The sequence below is a fragment of the Chlorocebus sabaeus genome, chromosome 21, assembly GCF_047675955.1.
Source record: "Chlorocebus sabaeus isolate Y175 chromosome 21, mChlSab1.0.hap1, whole genome shotgun sequence".
In the NCBI taxonomy this organism is placed as follows: domain Eukaryota; kingdom Metazoa; phylum Chordata; class Mammalia; order Primates; family Cercopithecidae; genus Chlorocebus; species Chlorocebus sabaeus.
Genome location: NC_132924.1, coordinates 17,296,868 through 17,312,243, shown reverse-complemented (window position 1 = coordinate 17,312,243; position 15,376 = coordinate 17,296,868). Strand labels below are relative to the sequence as shown.

Genomic DNA, 15,376 nt, shown 5'->3' with positions numbered 1-15,376 from the left:
GACATTTTTTAAGGCAGTTTGGCAAAATCTAGCTTTATCATTCAGGATCTTGGTAGGAACAGATGGCCCTCCCAAGCTGGGTAGTTTGAAGGGGGCTTTTAAAAGGGACTATTTACAAAGATAGGGGCAAGGTTTTTGAAACCTCACATGAGATAGAATGGGACCATGGGACTAGTAACAGCAGAGAGCTGTTCCCACCCCTGGGCCTGGAGGGCCTGGAAGAAAGTGGCTTCTAAAATCAAGATGAATAGTTGCTAGTGGAGAAGCCCGCCTGACCTCTAATTCCTTGCCCTCTGACTTTCTGCTGGTAGTGACTAATGGTCACATCCATTTTGAAGCCAGAAGTTAAGATGAACAGGCTAACCCTCTTCATCTGGATCAGCCTTCCAGGGAAGAAAGTAGGTTGGAAGAAGGTGGAGAGCAGATCAGAAAAGGCAAGAAAAAGAAATCCAGTACACTATTGAAAATCAAAATGTGCATAGATATTGGCCAAGCAATTTCACTACTAGAAATTTACCAGCTGGGCACGGTGACTGACGCCTGTTATCCCACCACTTTCGGGAGGCCAAGGCGGGCAGATCACTTAAGGTTGGGAGTTCGAGACCAGCCTGACCAACATGGAGAAACCCCCATCTCTACTAAAAATACAAAACTAGCCAGGCATGGTGGCACATGCCTGTAATCCCAGCTACTCAGGAGGCTGAGGCAGGAGAATCACTTGAACCCAGGAGGCAGAGGTTGCGGTGAGCCGAGATCATGCCATTGCACTCCAGCCTGGGCAACAATAGCGAAACTCCATCTCAAAAAAAAAAAAAAGAAAAAGAAATTTACCTTATAACTATATTCAAGCGACTATATGGATTTATTTATAGGAGGACATTCATTACAACATTATTTATAATTGTGAAAAGCTAGAGTTAAACGCCCAACCATAGGTGGCTGAATAAATAAATTGTGATCCATAGTTTTTATTCACACACAACATGTATTTACTGAGAATTCGTGGGTATGAATTTATGAAGTGAATACAACACATTGCAGAATGGAATATATGGCAGCAACAGGCCCCAAGTAAGTCCAAAACCCAGCAGAGAAAAACCTGTATTTAGTCCTAAAGCTGGAGAATAATCTCCTTTGACTCCATGTTCTAAATCCTGGGCACACCGGTTTGGGGATTGGGCCCCTAAGGCCTCAGGCAGCCAGGTCCCCATGGCTTTCTCTTGGTTTGGAGTCTCATGACTGCAGCTCTCCCAGGCTGGGGTTACACAAGGGTAGCTCTAGAGTTTTGGGCTCTACTAGGTGCTGCCCTGGTGGGAACTCTCTGTAACAGCTCTGACCACACATTCCTGCTACGCATTGCCTTAGTAGGGACTCTCTGTGGTGGCTCTTCCCCTGCAATAAGTTTCTTCCTGGGCCTCAAGCTGTTTGATATATCTTTTGAAAACTAAGTGGAAGCTGCCATGACCCCACCACCCATGCACTCATCCCTGCAGAGTTAGCACCATGTAGACATTGCCAAGGCTTACTGCTTGTGCCCTCCAAAACAGCAATCCAAACCAACCTGGTCCCACATGAGCTGTGCGTGGGGCAGCTGAGGAATGCTGCACTGGAATGCAGGGAGCAGAGTTCCAAGGCAGCTCTGGGCAGTGAGCCTATGGACGTTACCCCAGGCCTGTCCTCCAGAATCATTCTGCCCTCCTAGAGCTCTGGACCTGTGATGGGAGGGGCAGCCTCAAAAATCTCTGAAATAGCTTTGAGGTCATTCTCCCATTGCCTTGGTGAGTAGCATCTAGCTCCCTTCCATTCATGCTAATCTCTTCAGCAAGCAGTCTCTGGGCCACGCTCTGAGTTCACTCTCCTAAATGTACCTTTTTATATTTTACATGGCCAGGCTATAAATTTTCCAAATCTTTCACTCTGCTTCTTTTTAAATTATAAATTCTGTCTTTAAGTCATTCCTTTGTTCTTGTATCTCACTATTTGTGATTAAAAATGGCCATGTAGCAGCCTGAATGCTTAACTGCTTAGGTATTTCTTCCACCAGATATCCTAGTTTGTCATTCAAATTCCACTTTCCATAAAGCTGTCAGGCATGGACACAGTTCCACCATTACTACTTTATAACAAAGATGCCCTTTATTCAAGTTTCCAATACCTTGTTTCTCATTTCTGTCTGAGACCTCATCAGAATGGCCTCTACCAATATTAAATATAATGTTGGTGGATATATTGCCAGTAAAGGCCATTTACTGTTAATGTTGGTAGAGATATAGACAGTAAAGGCCATTTACTGTTAATGTTGGTAGAGATGTAGACAGTAGAGGCCATTTACTGTCCACATCAGAGACTGTGTCCATATCTCTATCAACAATTGTGACCACTGAAGTAATCTTTAAGAAGATTCTGACTTTCCCTATATCTCTTCTCTTCTGAGACTTTACCCTTAATGCTCCATTTGTGGCAATACAGGCTCTTTCTAGCATGCTCCTCAAAATTCTTCCAGTCTCTACTCGTTATCCAGTTCCAAAGCTACTTTTATGTTTTCAGATATTTGTTATAGCAATAGACCCACTTCTCATTGCCAATTTTCTATCTTAGTCCGTTTACTGTTGCCATAACAATACCACAGACCAGGTAATCTATAAATAACAGGCCTTTATTTAGCTCATGGTTCTGGAGGCTGGAAAGTTCAGGAACTTGATGCCAGCCTTCTTGTTGAGGGCCTTCTTGTTTAGTCATCCCTTGGCAGAAAGCAAAAGGCAGAAGGGGCAAGTGAGTACACAAGATAGATGCACCAGGGGCCAGCGTCACTTTATAACAACCCACTTTTATGGTAACTAACTCACTGTAGTAATAACATTAATTCATTAATAAGGGCTCTACCCGCATGATCCAATCATCTTTTATTAGGCCCTACCTCCCAACATTGTTTCATTGGGGCTTACATTTCCAGCACATGAATTTGGGAGACACATTTCAACCATAGCAAGCATGTTAACTAAAGAGAAGACATTTAAAAAATGAAATCATTTAGTAGTGAAAATATGATGTATTCGATGAAAAATACACCAGATGAGATGTACCACAGATTAGAAATACAGCCGGGAGCAGTGGCCCACACCTGTAATCCAAGCACTTTGGGAGGCCAAGGCGGGAGGATCATTTGAGGTCAGGAGTTAAAGACCAGCATGACCAACATGGTGAAACCCCGTCTCTACTAAAAATACAAAAATTAGCCATGCATGGTGGCACACCCCTGTAGTACCAGCTACTTGGGAGGCCGAAGTAGGAGAGTCACTTGAACCTGGGAGGCAGAGGTTGCAGTGAGGTGAGATCGTGCCATTGCACTCCAACCTCGGCAACAAGAGCGAAACTCCATCTCAAAAAAAATAAAAAGAAAAAAAAGACAAAAAGAAATAAATATATAAAGTATTATTGAACTTGAAAAAATAGCAACAGAAACCACCTAAATTGAAAAAGAGATAAAAAGGACTCAAAAAAAAAAAAAAAAAAGCGCATCAGTGAGTTGTGGGACAACTTCATCTTGTCTAATTTACATGTAGCTGAGTTCCTAAAGGCTGGGGTGGGGAACAGAAAAAATGTTTGAAGAATCAATGGCTGAACTTTTTCCAAATTAATTAAAACTAAAAACCCATGAGCCAAGATGCTCAGTGAACCCCCAATAATAAGAAATATAAATAAAACTACACTGAGGAATATAATAGTCAAATTGCTTAAAAGCACTGATAAAGATAAATCTTAAAAGTAGCCAGAGAAAAAAGATAAATTATGTACAAAGGATTATATAAGAATAACAGCAGACCTCTCAAACCAATGTGAGTCAAAAGATAATGTAGAAACATCTGTAAAATGTTTAAAGAAAATGTCAACCTAGAATTCTGCCCTGAGCAAAAATATATTACCAAAATGAATGAAAAATAGACTTTCTCAGACATACAAAAGTTGAAATAAGTCATCACTAGTAGACCTGAACTACAAAAAAAAAAACAAGTTAAATGTCTTTCAGTGAGAAGGGAAATTACCTTAGATGAAAATTCTGATCTACACAATGAAATACAGAGCACTGGAAAATTTTTTTAAGTGAGCAAATATGAAATACCATTTTTATTAATTTGAAAATCTCTTTAAAATATACTTGACTGCTTAAAGCAAAAGAATTAATAACATGACATCCTAAGGTTTATAATGTATGGAAGTAACACAAAGGCCAAGAGGGATTGAGTGAAAGGATACAGTTGTAAGATTCGTATACTGCATGTGAAGTTATATAATTTATTTGAAGGTAGACTGTGGTAAGTTAGAGATTATCTATAAACTGTAAAGAAAGCTCTAAAAATAAAAATTAAAAAAACAGAGTGGTCACATAAGGCAACAAAGGAGGATAGCTTAACCAGCTACTCAGGAGGCAGAGGTTGCAGTGAGCCAATATTCCACCACTGCACTCCAGCCTAGGTAACAGAGAGACTCTGAAGAAAAAGGAAGGAAGGGAGGGAGGGAGGGAGGGAAAAGAGTAATAGGGTTTGGCTGTGTCCCTACCCAAATCTCATCTTGAATTTCAGTTCCCATAATCCCCATGTGTTGTGGGAGGGACCAGGTGGAGATCATTGAATCATGAGAGTGGTTTCCCCCATCCTGTTCTCCTGATAATGATTTAGTTCTCACGAGATCTGCTGGTTTTATAAGGGGCTTCCCCTTTCACTGGGCACTGATTCTTCTCTCCCCTGGTGCCATATGAAGTAGGGCATGTTTGCTTCCCCTTCTGCCATGATTGTAAGTTTCCTGAGGCCTCCCCAGCCTTGTTGAACTATGAGTCAATTAAAACTCTTTCCTTTATAAATTACCCAGTCTTGGATATGTCTTTATTAGCAGCATGAAAACAGACTAATACAATGGGTATAGAGAGGTTTCAAAGAAGCAAAACCTTAGTAAGAATATTTGTGTGATGGAGGAAATTTTTGTATATTTCATGTTTTATATGCTTGTAACATTTAAAAGTATTTATTAGTGTAAGAATTGTACAACTCCAATTTAAAATGGTATTTCATATAAGCTTAAGATTTTAAATTGAAATGTTGCTAAATGTATGTGCAGTGTTACAACATCTGTAAGAACTTTATATTAATGATATTCCATAAATTTAATTTATTAGGTTTAAAAGAGTTAAGTATGTGGGAAGATTTTTTTCTTATGTAAAGAGTATTTAGAAAGAAAATGGAGAATATTACCTTTATAAATGCAGTTAAAATATGTTCAATTAATTACATTTGTAAACAGGCTAAACATTTTCCAAAGGTTACCTTTAAAGTAGTGATTAAATAGAAAAACAGAGGCTTGTACTATTGACTGAAATTAAGGCTGTTGAGGCAGAACTAATTTGATCAAGGTTTATTTGAAGCCAAATGTGAGAATCCACTTAGGAAACACACTAACAATGTTAGGAATGTTCCAGTCTGTTACAAGGTAGAAGGCTTTTATAGGAAAGTTTAGGAGAAGGGAGGGGACGACTCATACAGGAGTTGTTTCCTCTTTCATTGGAGGGTAAAATACAGAGGTTACAATTATTGGATACCTATTGCAACATACAGGCTAAAATGTCTACATGCAAGACAATCAGTAAAGCTTGATGATTCAGAAATAAATCAGCGTTCTTCCCAGTGTTAGAGGGTTACACGTTAATCAGTACATCAACAATTTGAGGAACTCATGATAAGATTCTTACCTTAGGGACAAGATGTCACCATGGATCACAAGGCCTTTCCAAGGTAGATATATTAGTCCGTTTTCACACTGCTGATGAAGACATACCCTAGACTGGGCAATTTACAAGAGAAAGAGGTTTAATTGGAGTTACAGTTCCATGTGACTGGGGAAGCCTCACAATCATGGTGGAAGGCAAGGAAGAGCAAGTCACATCCTACATGGATGGCAGCAGGCAAAGAGAGAGAGCTTGTGCAAGGGAACTCCTCTTTTTAAAACCATCAGATTTCGTGAGACTTATTCGATATCACGAGAACAGCACAGGAAAGACCTGTGCCCATGATTCAATTACCTCCAACCAGGTCCATCCCACAACAGGTGGGAATTCAAGATGAGATTTGGGTGGGGACACAGCCAAACCATGTAAGCAGGTTAATTTGGAAGCCCGTTTATTTTTAAAGTAAACTGTGAAATGTGACCGATAGTTCATCAGTATACTGAACTTAAAACTGAAGGAAGAACAAGGCTTTAAAAAATTTCTGACTTTAGTACATCAGGTGTCAGGATGGAGGGGGGTATTGTTATCCTTGAGGTACCTCTGGCTGCATCTCTTATCACAGTTAGGTATCTGGAACTCAAGAACTGAACTGAGTTTTAGGCAGAAGTGAAGTGGAAACACTTAGTAAGCATGTACTATGTCACAAGTACTAGATGCCTTCACATATAATATCTCATTTCATCCTTTAAAAAAATCTATGGGGAGTCAGGGAAAATTTTCCTAATTTTTTCTTTTTCTTTTTCTTTCTTTTTTCTTTTTCTTTTTCTTTTTTTTTTTTTTTTTCTTGAGACAGGGTCTCACTCTGTGACCCAGGCTGGAGTATAGTGGCACAATCACGCTCACTGCAGTCTGCAGCCTCCACTTCCAGGATCAAGTGATCCTCCCACCTCACCCTCCCAAGTAGCTGGGACAACAGGTGAGTGACACCATACCCAGCTAATTTTTTTTTTAATGCAGAGATTGTGGCCTCTCTGTGTTTCCCAGGCTGGTTTCAAACTCCTGGGCTCAAGCAGTCTTCCCACCTTAGCCTCCCAAAGTTCTGGGATTGCTGGAGTGAGCCACTGTGCTCAGCCACTAATTTTTTTTTCTCAGATGGGGTCTTGCTATGTTGCCCAGACTGACCTGTGATTCTTAGGCTCAAGAGATCCTCCCATCTCAGCCTCTCGAGTAGCTGGGACTACAGCATCACTGTGCCCAGCTAAACTATCCCCGTTTTTACAGATAAAGAAACCAAACCCAGGCCGGGTGTGGTGGCTCACACCTGTAATCCCAGCAATTTGGGAGGCTGAGGCAGGCATATCACCTGAGGTCAGGAGTTCAAGACCAGCCTGGTCAACATGGCAAAACCCTGTCTCTATTAAAAATACAAAAATTAGCCAGGCATGGTGGCAGGTGCCTGTAGTTGCAGCTACTCAAGAGGCTGAGGCAGGAGAATCACTCGAACCTGGGAGGCAGAGGTTGCAGTGAGCCAAGATCACACCAGTGCACTCCAGCCTGCGCAACAGAGTGAGACTCTGTCAAAAAAAAAAAAAAAAGAAAGAAACTAAAGCCAAGATAAGTCAAATATATTACCCAAAGGGGCCCAACAGAGGAGTGACAAAACCAGCTTGGAAACTCTGTCTCACTGTGAGGAGTGAGATTATCTGCCCTCCCATTTCCTCTGAATTGCCATCTCTAGATGGCTCTGAACCTTTCCTCCACCCTCCGTCTCCCACTTTCAGCCCCTCTGCTCATGGAGAAAGGCACATCAGAGCTCAGTTCTGACATCTTAGCCCCATACTGGGCCTATGTAACTCCTATTCTGTGTGGAATGCCCTCCTCTCCTCCCTCAGATCCAAAGTGGAATCCCTCCCCACACCACCTGGATTCTGACACCCTACATGTGCTGCCTGGCCCCACCTTACCCCATGGCCTGTAGGCCAAATTGTGAGGGAAGGGAAGAGGAAGAACTCCCACTGTGCTTTTACTCAGCCTTGTTCTGGTGACTAACAAAGTTGAGGAACTTGTATTGGCCATTTGCTTGTTTAAGTAGCCAGCCTAGCTTTTCTTTCAGTTGTCTGTCTTTTTCTTACTGAGTTGTAGGAGTTTGTTTATACATTCTAAACATAAGCCCTTTCTCAGATATGCGTGTATTTCAGATACGTGCAAATATATTTTCCTCTCTATGGTTTGAATTTTATCTCTCCTAAGGATGGGTTTTGTTGAACAGGTTTTGTTTTTTTTTTTAATTTCAATACAGTTCAATTTATCTTTTTCTCTGTAAGTAAGGCTTTTGTTTCTTAAGAAAAGTTTCTCCTATTTCAGTCTTGGGGATACTCTCTTATGCTATCTTTTAGAATTCTATCATTTTATCTTTCACATTTAGATCAACAATCTATCAGAAACTGATTTTTGTATATCTTGGGGAGGAGGATCATGATTCATTTCTTTCTGTATGGATACCCAACTAGGTCAGCATCATGCATTGAAAAACCTCCTTTACCCAATGCTGTGCATGCCTCCTCCATCATAAATCTTGTGTCCTTGTGGATATCATCTGTTTCTGGACCTTGCATTCTTTCCATTATTCTATTTGTCCTTCCTTGTGCCAAAATCTCACTATCTTTATTTCTGTATATTTATAATATCTTGAGTTCTGGTAGTGTAAGTTCTCTGACTTTGTTTTTCTTCAAGATTGCCTTGGTGAATTTTCATCTTTTGTGGTTCTATATGAATTTTTGAATCAGCTTATCAGTTTCCATAAAAATTTTCTGGGGTTATGACTGAAATTATGGTGAAACTAGTAATTAATTTGAAGAGAATTGACATCTCTGTAGTATACAGCCCTCAGTTCATGGTATATTTCTCCATTTCTTTTGACAGTTAATTTCTCTGAATATTACACAAATTAAATTACAAATTGGTTATTTTTCATAGTTTTCTTGACCATCTTTTGTTAGAGTAATTCCAATAGTTTATATATAGATTCTTTTGGATCTTTTAAAAAAAAGTTTTTGTGGAGGTGGGGTCTTGCTATGTCTTGAACTCCTGGCCTCAAGTGATCCTCCTGCCTTGGCCTCAGAAATTGCTGGGATTACAGGCATGAGCCACTGCACCCAGCCTGAACCTTTTTTATACACATTTATGTCATCTGTGAATGATGTCACTTTTACTTATTTCTAACCCTTATAACCTTAATTTTTTTTTTTTTTTTTTTTTTTTTTTTTTGAGACAGAGTCTCACTCTGTTGCCCAGGCTGGAGTCCAGTGGTGCAATCTCGGCTCACTGCAAGCTCCGCCTCCCGAGTTCATGCCATTCTCCTGCCTCAGCCTCCCGAGTAGCTGGGACTGCAGGTGCCCACCACCACGCCCAGCTAATTTTTTTGTATTTTTAGTAGAGATGGGGTTTCACCCTGTTAGCAAGGATGGTCTCGATCTCCTGACCTCGTGATCCTCCCGCCTCAGCCTCTCAAAGTGCTAGGATTACAGGCGTGAGCCACCATGCCCAGCCTGTGACCTTAATTTATTTTTCTTGCCTTATTACAATGGCTAAGACCTCCAGTACAATGGTGGGTAAAGGTGGTCAACTTTGTCTCATTCCCAGTCTCAGGGGAAAGGGTTTCAATGTTTGACTATTAAGTATAAAATTTGTTCAACTGTATGTTGAATATATACACACACACATATAAAATAATGTTATACAGTTGAACAAATACTACAGATAGGACTAAGCATGGTGACTCATACCTGTAATTCCAGCTACTTGGGAGGCTAAGGTAGGAGGATACCTTGAGGCCAAGTGTTCAAGACCAGCCTGGGCAACAAAGTGAGAGCCCCATCTCTTAAACAGACAAAAATAAATACTAGAGATAAAGAGGGATTTTTTAGAGTCATTTCAAACTATAAAAATCTCAATTTATCAAGAAGGTTAAAACACTCTAAACTTGTATGCATCGTACACACACACAGACACATACACAGACACATACACACACACACACGGCTAAGATTTATTTTAGCTGAATTTCTGTTATTTCTAATGGGAGGGTTAGCCACATAACCCAGACCCCTCCCCACTCCTGCCTTTCTTTGTATATTCTTTTTTTTTTTTTTTTTTTGAGACAGAAGCTCATTCTCTCACTCAGGCTGGAGTACAGTGGTGCCATCTTAACTGACCTCAGCCTCAAACTCTTGTGCTCAAGCAATCCTCCCACCTCAGCCTCCCAAGTAGCTAGCCTGGCTAACTTTTAAACTTGTTGTAGAGACAGTATCTCGCTATGTTGCCTAGGCTGGTCTTGAACTCCTGGCCTCAAGCAATTTTCCTGCCTCAGCCTCCCAAAGTGCTGAGATTACAGGCATGAGCCACCATACCTGGACTCTCTTTGTGTATTCTTTTTTTTTTTTTTTTTAACATAAACTCAAGATTTTATTGTCTTCATAATAAAACAAAAGATGACACTTGGAACTGGGTCGCTTGACCCTTTCTCTTCTTACCTCCTCCCAGTTCAAAATGCTTGTATCTCTTAATAGCCAGCATTCTCTTAGATCTGCAGTTGGGCTCCACGCACTCAAGCCTTCACACAATCTTCTTTGTAGTTTTAGCCTTTTTCTGGAAAATTGGCTGAGTCTCCCCACTGTAGCCCCTCTGCTTCCTGTCATAACATGGCTTTCCCTAGGCATACAGGGAAATGTATCCTGCATCACTCTGTGGGACTGGTGCTTCCCACACTTCTTACACAAAGTCCAGTGAGTTTTAGGAATGTTCACCATGTTTGCAGGAGCGCTACTGGCACTCTGTGTTTTCTTGATTTTATTTGATGTTAAATACGTTGCAACTATTTTTCTGAGCTCATATGTGTCTTTCAACTTTCTTTAATTTTTTTGTTTGTGTGTTTACAGATGTTTTCCATTATTATATCGTAATACCTTAGTGTTTACCTTTATGGCTTCTGGACTTTGTGTTTGGAAACTTTTCCCACCCCAAGATTATAACATACTCTTCTGTGTTTCCTTCTGATAGTTGTATAGTTTCATTTTTGTATTTAGTTATTTAATCTGTACTTTTATCTTGTGTATTGTGTGAGGTATAGATATAACTTTATTTTGATCCAAATAATTTGCTCACTACTCTCATGCCGTTTACTGAAGGGTCTACCCTTTCCTCTGATTTGAAATGTCTGCTGTCAAAAGCTATTTTGTTCCTCAGATCTATCTGTTTATTCTGCACCTGTGGAGTTTTTAACAGGGTGACTTGTGCGATTTCTCCTCAGCCTCTATTCCCTGGTAGCTGTCCCTTCACCAGACCTCCTGTCCATCATGGCCAGCCAGCAACCCTCCCAAAGGTGGGGCTATTGATGCTGGCACATGGGGCTCTTATGAGGACCCGAGAGTAGATAGTAGGCTCCAGGAACGCCAGTTCCTTTCCACCCCTTTTTGCTTGTCTTCCCTTTACATGCCAACAGTCCCTCTGAGCCTCAAAGCAACAGCAGCCCCTCAGCCAAACAAGGACTGGACCCAGCAGGGAGCAGAAAGACTCGAGGGGATCTGGAATGTTCCTTGACATTTCTACCCACTGCCCTGGCCTGGGGCCCTCCGGGGAGCTGGTCATTTGGACGGTGGGTTCTTCCCTCCCTGAATGCACCGTGGTTCTCCTCTAGCTCCTCCAGGTGTTGCCTACCTCACAGGCTGTTCCAGAAAGGGAGGGGCTGCACATCCTACTCCTGACTGACTCTCAGGCTCTGTGCCCTCCCAGTTTGAAGGGAAATTACTCCTACTCCTCAAAGGCCCTTGTAAAGCATGAGCACACAATGGCCTGACTACTTTCTTGAAAAGAGGGGGGAGAAATAGAACAAAACACACTAGTATCTCCACAAATCACTCTCCCACACATATATTATTTGTGTCATTCACAAAAATTATCTTAAGCCAAGAGGCAGCCAGGGTAGGACATGTGACATAAAACACCATTTCTGCCAACAAATGTTTATTAAACACCCATGTGCACAGTACCAAGCCAGGATCTTCATCTCAACTGCAGTTCATGCTTCTGGAGAGCTGTCCAAGAGCTCGGGTTGGGCTGGTTTGAGGCCTGGGCTCCAGGCCTGAGGTGAAGGTGGGAGGACCAGCCCAGCCCCAAGAGCTCCCAGCCTTCAGAATCCTGGGTGGCCTTGACTTGGCAGCAACAGCCTTAATAAGAGTCGGAGCTGGAGACCAAACCCAACACCGTTTTCCAGGAGGGGCTAATCCATGACCAAGGTGCTTGTGGGAACATCCTTCCTGGGCCCTTCTCTTGCCAGAAAGGGCTGTAGATGGCAGACCTGCAGGTGCGCTCTGGAGGCAGTGGCTACTGACCGGCCTCCGACAGCGTTGACTCTTGGCCTGAGCCTTTGCCCCTCCCTGGCCTCCTGTGATATCACAACCCAGGGCAGTGGTCACTGTCTGTGTTCTCAGGGACACTAGTACGTGTTAAAGACTTACTGACACAGAATTAAGACTTTTGACAGAGAAACTGAGAAGGGAAAAGTTGCATGAGAAGTGGGCTCCTAGGAAAGTGAGTGAGTGTGGGACAAACATGGAGTGTGTCTGTTCCTGCCAACTTCCAGACCCAGGCCCAGAAGGAGGAGGCACTGCCCAAGGCCTAGGTGACTTGGAAACTGGGGACCCACTGTGGGAGCAGAGGAGCCATCAGTGGTGCTGCTTGGATGCCTCAAGAGCAGGCCATCCTCCAGTGACAGGTAGTCTCATGGGAACGGCCTCCCCTAGGATTTGAGAAGGGCATGTGTCAAGGGACAGTCACAGGGAAGACCCTCATAACCCTTTGGTTCAGGGCCATAGAGCCTAGACAGGGCCTCTGGCTGTATCAGAACTGCCGCCCATTGTTGGGCAAGAAGTTGCTGATGGCACCAGCACCTTTGATAGAACCTTCAAAGCTGTAGTTGACATAGATGTTGTCAGCTGTGGAGACTCGGGAGTGGTGATCTGGGTAGGAGGCCACTATGGCTGCCGCTGCTGCCTCCTCAGCCAGCTTCTGCTCCAGTGCCAGAGCTGGGTTGATGTCAGGCCCTGCAGAGAGACAGAGAACCACAGTCAGAGAGGTGGGCAGGGGACACAGGTGAGATGCTATTCCTGGTTCTGTATGACAAACCCAAGGCAGGAAGGGTCCCAGGGGGGCTCTGTGCCACGTGCCTTCTGGGGTCATTACATTTGCAGCCCAAGCTTCAGGGATGTCCTGGTCCCCCCATCCCCCAAGCATGTTGGGAGCCTCCAAGGAACAGCCACCACCTGCAGCTCCAAGGCCCTGGATACCCCTCGTCCAAGCACACCCCACAACTGCTCCTCCTTGCCCCTCTCTTATGTCTCACCCACCACCCCTAGCACACACACACTACTCCTTCCAGGAGGGTCAGGGAGTCCCCACAAGAGACATGTTTAGGAACCATGGAGCTGCGTGGGCTCCAACCCCTGCTACCTTTGACCAAGTCTGTAACCTGGGGCAGGTGTCTCAGTTCCCTCATCTGCCTCATCTGTAAAAATGGAAGGATAATGATGTCTACCTGGGGGGGGGGGGTAGTTAAGAGAATTACAGACACATATGTTGATGCACAAACACACCCCTCTATAAACGTCCTCTAGTAATATTATTACCACCATCTGGTGGGGGGTAAAATTGAACTCCTTCCAGTTTGCCCACCCTGAGAGCCAGAAACACCTTCATCCTGGGAGGCTCAATTTGAGCCTCCATGCACCTCAGCCTCCCAAAGTGCTAGGATTACAGGCATGAGCCACCACTCCTGGCCAGCATTTCAAAAAATTAATGAGACTGGGTGCGGTGGCCCATGCCTGTAATCCCCGCACTTTGGGAGGCCCGCACTTTGGGAGGCCAAGGCAGAGGGATCACCTGAGGTCAGGAGTTCGAGACCAGCCTGACCAACATGGTGAAGCCCTGTCTCTAATAAAAATACAAAAATTGGCCAGGCATGGTGGTGTGCACTGATATCCTAGCTACTCAGGAGGCTAAGACAGGAGAATTGCTTGAACCCAGAAAACAGAGGTTGCAGTGAGCTGAGATCGCACCACCACACTCCAGCCTGGGCAACAGAGCGAAGCTCTTGTCTTAAAAAAAAAAAAAAAAAATTAATGATAGGGCTGGGGCACAGTGGCTCACGCCTGTAATCCCAGCACTTTGGGAGGCCTTGGCGGTCAAATAACCTGAGGTCAGGAGTTCGAGACCAGCCTGGCCAACATGGTGAAACCCCATCTCTACTAAAAATAAAAAATGAATTTAAAAAATTAGCCAGGCGTAGTGGTCCGTGCCTGTAATCCCAGCTGCTTGGGAGGCTAAAACAGGAGAATGGCTTGAACTTGTGAGGCAGGGGTTGCAAGAAGCTGAGATCACACCACTGCACTCCAGCCTGGGCGACAGCGTGAGACTCCATCTCAATCAATTAAAATAAAATAAATAATAAATTTAAATTAAAATAAAAGCCAAGCACAGTGGCTCACACCTGTAATCCTAATACTATGGAAGGCCAAGGTAGCACTATGGAAGACCAAGGTGGATCACGAGCTCAGGAGTTTGAGACTAGCCTGGGCAACACAGGGAGACCCCACCTCTACAAAAAAAAAAAAAAAATTAGCTGGCATGGTGATGTGCACCTGGGGTCCCAGCTACTCGGGAGGCTGAGGTGGGAGGATCACTTGAGCCTGGGAAGTCAAGGCTGCAGTGAGCTGTGATCATGCTACTGCACTCCAGCCTGGGTGTCAGAGCAAGACCCTGTCTCCAAAAACAATAATAATAATAATAATAATAATAGAATGGAACCAGAAATATCAGAATGCTTCACATGTATAAGAGAAGTATTAATATTACTTAGTGAAGCATCTGTTTTAGGCAGGCATGTCTGTGTGTGCTTGTGCGTGTCACCTTTGGGTATAAAACATATTTCTTGCTGAAGGGCATGCTTAAAAGTCCAACAGCAGCGCCGTGAAGATCCAGAGTGTACAGGGCCACAGAAACGTTGTTTGAGACATACATTGCTGACAAAAGAAAGATGTTCACAGCACATTAAATGAACAACAGAAGCTTCAAAGACTAGAAGTGCCACATGGTCATGGTCCTGGCTTCTGATGTCTGCCCATGGCTTGTGTACACTTCCTGAGCTTCCGTGGTAAGCATGCACTGTTACTGTTGTCGTCATGCTAATCATGACAGCCTGGTAGGAACAGGCCGGGGCACTCACCCACATAGCTGAGGATGACAGGCAGGAAGACCAAGCCATGCAGCAGACCCAGCAGGGTAATCAGGAGGTTGAGGCGGAAGAAGAAGATCTGAATGAGCTGGGCCTTGGCAAGGCCCAGGACCAGGATGCCAGGGAGGTTGGTCATGGCCACACCTGCAAACACCTGGGGGGTCAGAACCAGGTGTCAGGCAGGGCACAGGGCATCAAGCAGGGCACAGGGTGGCTCACTCCTCCCCACTCACCGCACTTCCCATAGAGATGGTGGCCTCTTTGGCCCTCTCCAGCCGGGTGGGCTTGGTGCTGATGGCAAAGGAGCGGGTAATGTGGGACACGAACTCCACAGACATGCCCACCGCCTATGGGCAGAGAGGGGGCATAAGCCA

General features: G+C 43.8%; 1 protein-coding gene and 1 long non-coding RNA gene across 4 annotated transcripts in view; one reads left to right on the top strand and one right to left on the bottom strand.

The window, feature by feature from the left end:
• LOC140709636 (uncharacterized) overlaps positions 1-15,376 on the top strand; it is a 33,011-nt gene that overhangs the window by 1,558 nt on the left and 16,077 nt on the right. Inside the window, exon 2 of the long non-coding RNA XR_012090299.1 lies at positions 6,570-6,692. This is a non-coding gene — a long non-coding RNA (uncharacterized lncRNA). The remainder of the gene's footprint in view (positions 1-6,569; positions 6,693-15,376) is intronic.
• The window catches only part of NPC1L1 (NPC1 like intracellular cholesterol transporter 1), a 46,562-nt gene continuing 42,906 nt past the window's right edge, over positions 11,721-15,376 (bottom strand). For all 3 annotated transcript variants that reach the window (XM_073008894.1, XM_073008895.1, XM_037988233.2), the window contains 3 exons: positions 15,236-15,349; positions 14,994-15,156; positions 11,721-12,816 (listed from right to left, as the gene is read on the bottom strand). In XM_073008894.1, coding sequence (XP_072864995.1) covers positions 12,614-12,816; positions 14,994-15,156; positions 15,236-15,349 — 480 coding nt within the window. In that variant the 3' untranslated portion in view covers positions 11,721-12,613. The remainder of the gene's footprint in view (positions 12,817-14,993; positions 15,157-15,235; positions 15,350-15,376) is intronic.